General features: G+C 34.0%; 2 protein-coding genes across 2 annotated transcripts; both read right to left on the bottom strand.

Annotated features, from left to right (window-relative positions):
- Positions 1-828: 828 nt before the first annotated feature.
- On the bottom strand, positions 829-2,649 carry LOC123269109. Its single transcript, XM_044734638.1, has one exon. The coding sequence runs from the start codon at positions 2,647-2,649 to the stop codon at positions 829-831; it is 1,821 nt and encodes a 606-aa protein (XP_044590573.1).
- Positions 2,650-6,900: 4,251 nt separating this feature from the next.
- Positions 6,901-8,128, bottom strand: LOC123269107. Its single transcript, XM_044734635.1, has 3 exons — positions 8,124-8,128; positions 7,728-8,013; positions 6,901-7,534 (listed from the first exon to the last, which is right to left on the bottom strand). The coding sequence occupies exons 1-3, from the start codon at positions 8,126-8,128 to the stop codon at positions 7,160-7,162; spliced, it is 666 nt and encodes a 221-aa protein (XP_044590570.1). The 3' UTR covers positions 6,901-7,159.
- Between the last annotated feature and the right edge of the window lie 526 nt (positions 8,129-8,654).

Below are 8,654 nucleotides of genomic sequence, written 5' to 3'. Positions count from 1 at the left end.
GCACGAAAATTAGTTGAGATGAATTTCATTGATTCTCTCGATTGCTTATTCGATATTGCTCCGCAAAATGCTTTGCAAAACTTAAGTTCTCCCCAAAAAAAATTTTTAAGTGATATTCGAGAAATTCGTAAAGGCAGTCAGTTGTTAACAATTTCAAGAAATGTTCAAGAGGTACAAAGTACATCAACTGTTGACCTGGAAAATTACTTGAATATTGTTCAGATGGGGAGTTCAGAATGAAATTCAGACGCCATTGAAGCTGATATAGCAGGTATTTTAGATATTTACTACTCACTTCTATTTTTTTTTAATGTTTTCTCTTCTCATGAAATTTTATACACTTTTCATATAATTTCTTTTCTTACGTGTATTGCTTTTGAAACTCTATTATTATAACAAAAATTTTTCTCACACTATATTTTCGGTGCTGATTTCAATCTTTTAATAATTAATGCTTATCTAATCAGCAATTTATTTTCACTCTACTCTAATATTTTCCAGAATTTCATAGATTAAAACAAACATACTTTTGCAGTAATATAAAGTTAAAATTACTTTTTTTTTGCAATTTACACAAAGTAAAAATTATTTTGATAGAAGTAAAAATTTGTTTGAACTTAGAAAATTTTAATATCTTCAATTTTTTCGTCGCTCAAAAAAACTATTTTTCTGTGAATGAGAAGGTATAATTTTTTTGTACAGAGCTTTGTAATTGGACGTACCAGCTCTGTGTTAACTGTCTTAACAGTTACTACGCGGATTTGTCCATCTTCACCTGGATGGACAGCAATTACTTTGGCTAATGGCCACTTGGTTGGCGGGAGATCCTCAGTGGTGATCAGTACAACTGAACCCACCTTGATCTGGTTGCGTCGATGATGCCACTTTGAAATGGCCTGGTAGCGGTGGATGCAGTCCTGGTAGTAGCGTTTCCAGAAATGTTGAACCATTTGCTGGACTTGTTCCCAGTGCGAGAGCCGAGCAGGTTGTAAATCTTTCAGCGATGAAGAATCTTTCAGTCCACTTGTGAATGAGTGATGGTGACAATTGTTCATCCCATGACACTCTATCTAGCCACAGATCTTGCATAAAGATCTTGGCTTTGACGACTATTGGTGCGAGAAGTCCTAGCGGGTCATACAGTTTAGCGATTTCAGACAAAATAGCTCTTTGTGTCTTGGGCGTCTCTGGCGGTAGCGTGTACTTGAACTGGAAAGCGTCAGTGCATGAATTCCAGTACATGCCCAGGACTTTTACTGGTGCATCACTGATTTCTTTAAGCGGTGTATCCAGCTGCTTTTCTGGAGCGACTTCAGCGAGTAACCGTGGACTATTGCTAGCCCATTTGGCAAGCGGGAAGCAGCCTGCTGCACACAGAGCTTTTGTTTGTACTGCAGCCTTGATAGCGTCTTCTTCGTTGTCTGCTCCACCGTAGATGTCATCTACGTAGCGTGTTTTCAACATTGGAGCAACAGCTAGCGGAAAGCGGTGTCCTTCATCCTTTACTAGTTGGATAAGCACACGTACTGCGTCAAAAAGTGCACTAGTGGTTCTGTATGTGACTGTCTTGAGACAGTAAGCGTCTATTAACTCATTCTCATCTATCCAGAGAATGCACTGAAGCGGCCAATCAAGCGAGTCGACCTCAATCGGTCTGAACATCTTGGTGATGTCAGTAGCGAATAGAATCCTGCTGCAGCGGATTCTCAACATCACATCAAAAATGTCAATTTGCGTTTTGGGTCCTGCGTGGAGAATGTCGTTCAATGAAATTCCTGTAGATGTTGCACAGGAACCATTGAACACTGTGCGGAGCTTCGTAGTGGCACTATCAAGCTTCAATACCCCATGGTGAGGCAAGAAGTAAGCGTTTGCGGGCAATTCGTTGACTGGTACTCGTACCATGTGTCCTAGTTGAATGTATTCTGCCATGAATGCACGATACATGTCAGAATATTCTCTTTCTCGCGACAAGCGAGTTATTAATCTGCGGAGTGACCCCATGGCTGCGTTGATAGAGTCGCCAAGTTGACTCTCGGGGGCTTTAAGCGGTAATCTCACTACGTAGCGTCCATCAGGCTGTCGATAATGCGTTTGACGGAAGTGAATTTCACATTCGTCTTCTTCAGCGGTGTTGAGCGGTGAATTACCTGATGGAACCTCTTCCTGTTCCCAAAACTTAGCGATAGCGTCTTGTAATTCTGTATCTACTGACGCATGTAGTGCTGTGTGTGATGTTGAAGCGTGTTTAGCGGTGACAGCTCCATAGACAATCCAACCAAGCGTGGTGGATTGTGCTATAGGAGCATTGCGAGGTCCTCGTTGAATCTCTGTGTTCATGATCTGTGCGGCTGGTGATGCACCTAGAATAATATCTACAGGTCGTGGCTGTAGATAATGCGGGTCAGCTAGTTGGAGACTCTCCAGATGCGGCCATTTCGGATCAGCGATCACGAACGATGGAAGATCTATCGTCAGTGTTGGTAGAATATGCATGCTGACATGCATTGATGCGGTCGTACACAGCGAACGAAGCTCAATTGTGCTCACACCTAGTGAGCTTCCTGCGGAGACATTGCCAATGCCCTTGAGCATGACCATGTCACGCTGTAGCGGTTGTCCAAGCTTCTTGAAGAGCGACTGTTTCATAAATGAGAGCTTTGAACCTTGATCAATCAACGCTCTAGCGGTGATCTGCGATGCTCCTGACACTCGACCTTTCCTAGCGGTATTACACTTCACTTAACACAGCACAATTTTTAAGCGGAATAATAAATTAATTTAATTGAGATAGAGCCAGCCTGATCCGGCTCGAGGGACCAATGAATAACTACTGAAAGAGCGGAAAAGCGGGGATCAGGTTTAGGTCTGGATATCTCAATTAAAACGCGTAAATTATTATCAAAAATAACACTAGGAATTTATTTACATTAAATACACTCAATATTTAATATGTTTAATAGCGGATTGTTAAGATAAAAGCGGATTTATAAATTACAGCGTGGTTTGCAAAAGCGAAGCCGGTTGACACGTGGGTGAACACTCTGCCGGCACTGTAAAAGCGGTGAAATAAATGCACAAATAACACAATTTATCTGTAACAAATTAGAGCGAATTATTAGCGGTTAATTTAAGCTATTTAAATTATAAAAATAGCGAAATGCGGTTAATTAACAATAAGCGAAAGTAAAGCGGAATTAATGGCGACTTGTTGCAGCGAAAGCGTAGAAGCGAAAGATTATAACAATAGTCCGTCTTCTTCCTCGTTGAGTTGGGGAAGAAGGCTATTGCGCATGTCTAGTGGGAGCGATCAGCCAATAAAGCGGTCGATTCATGGCGTGATCGAGAGGCTGATTTTCTATTGGCGGTTCGATTTTTGCGGGAACTAGCGGTGGACAGGTGCGTCTCTTGAATTTGGGAGTCCCCCAGGAGCGAGTTAATCGCTACTGGGCCTTGTTCACCGAACAGCTAATAAGAAATTTTGAACAATAGAAGAATTATCAAATATTTTAGTCAAATTTTAAATGCTGTTTCGGTGAAAACGTTTTTATCGGGAATAGTTGATGAGGTGAATTTTCAAATTGTTTATTCAATAAATTTTTTGTTTAGATACTGATGATTAAATCCTATAAGGTAAAAGCCCCAATAGATGATCATGTACCAGTATATGATCACTCCATGTATTTGTATACCTATATTTGTGAATATAGATATACAAATACATGGAGTGATCATATACTGGTACGTGATCATCTATTCGGGCTTTTACCTTACTACTTGAAAAAAATTTACGCATCGGGGTTTCACAACTTAATATTTCAGTAGTATTTTTTGTCTCTCCTTACAACAGTTATTGATGAATAAGCAATCTTTCACTCATCATTATAAAATCTTATGAAATTCTTTGATTTTTCATTCTTTCGGCACGACATAGTTAACATTAACTAATAATTATTTCTTTCCAAATTCAGATTATAAATCATAGTTATCGAATGACATTTACGAGATCATGTTGTTAATCTATTATTCAGTGATAACTCTCGAAATAAATTCTTACAGCTTCATGAATTAATAAATTTCATATTTCAGGAAAAACATGACAGAGACGACTATAAAGAGTTTTTGGAATTGGCCTTGATATTTTTGGGCGGTACTCCGACAAATGGTATAAAATTCAGAGCTCCAGGAGCAAACCACCATGTAAGATGGATGTCGAAAGCTCTTTACGCCTTTAAACTCTTCATGTTTAAAAAACAGTTCAAGATAAATGCAACCGAAGTTAATGGATTTAGATATATCTGTTTATTTCTGATAAATTTTTATGTTGTTTCATGGTTCAGTGCACCTCTTGCTATTAAGTCATCCTATCAAGATTTGAAAATGGTTAAAAATCTTTATATATTCCGTTCTGTTCATAAGAAAATTGCTGATGCAGCAACTTCGACAATATCAAGACATTTATGGTACTTATCGGAAGAATTGATTGGTTTAGCTTTGTTTGATGATGCAGTTTCTTTAGAAATTAAAAGACAGACCGTAAGTGCCATGAAAACGCGCAAAAGTGATCAATCGAACTTCAAAAATTTTACTGTCACAGATATAAGCTTATTATTATCGATGAACATCAGCGATTTCGCGAGCAAGCGGTCGTTAGTTTTATTTGAACAATTTGAACTGGAGCATGATTTTATGGACAAGGATCCAGAGCTCTGGACTTTCGATCAAAATTATCAACAATACAAATTTGTCCTGTCAGACTTAAAAGTTGTTAATGATCTCGCTGAAAGAGGCGTTGCATTGATCCAGGAGTACAATGATTGTTTGACACGAAGTGAGGAACAGAAGCAATATTTACTGCAAGTGGTCGAAGATCATCGTAAAAGACTTCCTAACTTTAGCAAAAATACACTTGTAACTGCTTACTCTAAAAAATAAAAAGAAAATATTTTCATGCGTTTAAAACTATATAATTATCATTAGATTGATAATTAAAAATTTCAAGACATTTTCCTTTTTCTAAATTCTACCCTTACTACTGAAGCAAGTAAGTGATTCTCAGATTAATTTCTAATAGTTTGTAACTAATTGATACGTTTTTATTCTGTAATTTCGATATTTATTTCCATAATGATTTCATTTGTATCTACAGTCGAGTCGCGTTATGAGCCCTCCTTGTGTCTCTCTCTTATTAACACGAGTCTGGTTAAAAACAAAGAAAACAAGCCGGACTCATAACGCGATTCGACTGTATTTAACATTTATGCAAGAAAAAATCGTAAAATTAACAATAATATTGTTAACATTTTTCAGCCACAGATTAAATAAAAAATTTACAAAGGTTAATTTTGCCGTAAATTGACTAAGGTTTTTATATTTTTATTATATTTCATATCCTTTATCAATATATTTTATAAAATAGTTGAAAAATTATAAAAATATGTCTGACTTAGTCTGTAAATTTTATGGTTTGATACTACGAAACATCTTACTCACCAAATTTTGTTGTAAGTTTGATGTGTTAACAAATTTTTATCAAATTTTTTGTATAATTATCGATATTTCAGTTCGTAAAAGCGAAAATTTGAAAAAATAATTATATATGAGCCTGTAATTTCGTTGTTATTGATGATATGAAAAAATTGATGGAACTTTTTTTATAGAATATTAAAAGTACTACAAATTTGCCATTTAACATTTTTGTCTAACTCTTACAGTTTAGATAAAAAATGCAAAAAACCGGAAATTTGAAATTCAAAGCTATGTAACAAATCAAATATTGAAGATAGAAATTCGACTCAGAAGAATTTTTTGTAGCAAATTTAATAATAAACAAGGTTCATCCATTCGTTTTTTTAAAAAATAATTTCATCACAATTTGCAGAACAAAAAACTAATAAAAAATCATGTTTCCCATGTTATTTAAACGGAAAAACTTCAAGTTCGATGGAGGACATCTTAGAATTGGAATTTTGAGCCCCGCTTTTAACAGGAGCTTTGTTGGGACATCTTCTAAGATATTTTGGATTAAGAGCAAAAAAAAAATATCGTCTTTTTTTGGCACACCCTAACATATATATATATATATATATATATATATATATATATATATATATATATATATATATATATGATATTTATATTAGACTGATAGGTGACAAAAGGATAGATGATAAATATATTAGACTGATTCAAAAAAATCGACTATTTTTTTTTTCTTAAATATATCGAAAATATTGTTGGAAATGATGAAAAAAAAGTCCTGTGAAAGTTACAGCCCTTAATATTAATATTAAGATGTCCCGCATGGTAAATTTCAATTTCCCGTATGATTAACATGGGAAAGCTTGTTTTTTTGAGTTTAGAATTTTATAACTCTTTAATCGTTTATCAAAAAAGCTAGACTAAATCATTTTCTTGTGTAAAATTGTACGCTCTACAAAAATGCTATCTTAGAATTTTTCGATAAACCAACGCGTTTTGAAGTTATTCAACTTTAAAATATAATTTATAATATTTTTTAATATTTTGACGAAACTATCAAGACTATCAAAAAATTTTGTCAAATTTTATAAATTTTTTGTATTTTATATTTCTTTTGGTTTAACAGATCCTTTTATTTAACTGTCAAATTTCTCATACTATCGTATCTTAATTTTTCAATGAATTCAAATTATTTTTATTTTTTTTTTTCTTAACCTTGTGACATTAGAGTAGTTTTATTACAATTCGGAAATTTTTTCCTATATTCACTGATAACAAGTAATAAGTATTGCAATTGTTCATTATTTTTTGTAAAACACTTATTTTAATGTTCGATCAACGCTACCCTACGTTCCGCTACATCGTTAACCACAGTCAATTTATCAAAAAACTTCACACATTCATTATAACTTTCATTAAGAGGCCAAAAATTCACATCTCTTTCCATAAAATCATACGGTAAATCAAACGCTGTAAAAATGAACATAGAATCTTTTGATACAAAATCACTAATATCTTTCTGCAAAAATCGTTTAATGTCTTCTTGTAATATCTCCAATTTTTTGACTTTCGTATTAAAACCATCTCGATTCTTCAAATTAACAATAATTTGTTCTTTCACTTCATTTTTTACACATCCATCAAATAAAGATGTAACGGCTAATTTTTCAGATAAATACTATAGGTGATTCTTAATTTTTTCAGTAGTTGCAGTTGATATTGCCAAATTTACTGCTTTGTATCGAATTAATTTCTGCATGAAAATTAAATCATGTTGTGCAGCCAAAGTCGCTGAACTCGAAGTAAACCACGCTGTTATATAATTTGTGATGATAAACTTGCATATTTCTCGGAGGCTATTTATCTCATAAGTTGTGAGTTTGAATTCTTCCCGAAAAATGAATATTTTTAAACAATATATTGCTTTGGACATCCAACGAGCATGACTCATAGCTCCTGGACTTTTGAACGAAAAATTTTCTTTTGGAACAATTCCTAAGAAAACTGATGACAGCTCCAAAAATTCTCTGTAGTCACTCCTTGGATGATATTTCTGTAAAGAAGTTAAAATTCAAAATATTGATTCATAAACTATTATTTTTCATTCGTCGAAAAGAAATAAATAATGAATGAATTTGAACCAAAATACAAATAATTTTTGAACCGATAAAGTTGATAAGCTTTATTTCTTCTCAACGATTTTTTAAGATATGCAACAAAACTTAATCACTTAACACAGATCTTACCTGCAAATATTCTCCAATGAATCCTAAAATTTCATCAGTGATGTCTGACAAAGCTTGATCAACAGCGGTATCTTCTATACCCGCTTTGAATTTTGATTTATCAATTTTGTTCCAAAAACCTTTGAATCGATTGAAGATTGGCACGTTCGGGCCTGTTTGTTGACGACATGGTAACCAAATAAGTTCCCGACCTAAAGCTTTCTCTAATTCAACACCTGCGCCGTAATAAATACCTAAAAAATAAAATTCAAGTGAGATATTGGAATAATGCAAATTGTATTTTAAACTTGTTGTTGCTCACAAAAACTTAAGAAACAAAAAAAATTTTCAGTTTTATGTTAATGATCTTAAAGTATTTTAAGCGAAATTGTGTAAATCTTACAAATTTATTTCAACGTCATGAGAAAAATTTTGTAATGTTACCTGTGTTAGTAACTGCAGTATCAAAGCACACTGCTTTAACATATCAATTGTTCCTTTAGTTCTCTAGCTATACCTTCTCTTAGAGATATACGTGCCCGTCGAATAGTACTGTAGCTTAAATTAACATCATTAAGATCATATCCAACAATCTTTAAAGTTGCAGCTATGATATAAGTAGCATTTCTACTGCTTACATTTCCGCGATCTAATGCAGCAACAAGTTCAGGTGTCATTATAGACATTTTTGAAGTCATTTTTGGCAGAGATAATTCATCTTCGAAATTTGAAACATGACTTATCGTTGATTGTGATGTTGTTAGTGTACCTTGGCTTGAAGTAGTGTTACTATCTTGGCTTGGAGTGATGGTACTATTGTCAACCAGTTCATCCGAATCTGTAAATTATTAAAACATCGTACTTTTAAAAATGTTCATAGCTCGATATATTCTTGAAAGCTCATGAAGTAAAAAAACATAAAAATCGCAAAGCTTTTTTCCCGTGATT

The sequence above is a fragment of the Cotesia glomerata genome, linkage group LG7, assembly GCF_020080835.1.
Source record: "Cotesia glomerata isolate CgM1 linkage group LG7, MPM_Cglom_v2.3, whole genome shotgun sequence".
Lineage (NCBI taxonomy): Eukaryota > Metazoa > Arthropoda > Insecta > Hymenoptera > Braconidae > Cotesia > Cotesia glomerata.
The sequence above is the reverse complement of the archived record's forward strand: the minus strand, read 5'-3'. Positions and strand labels throughout refer to the sequence as shown.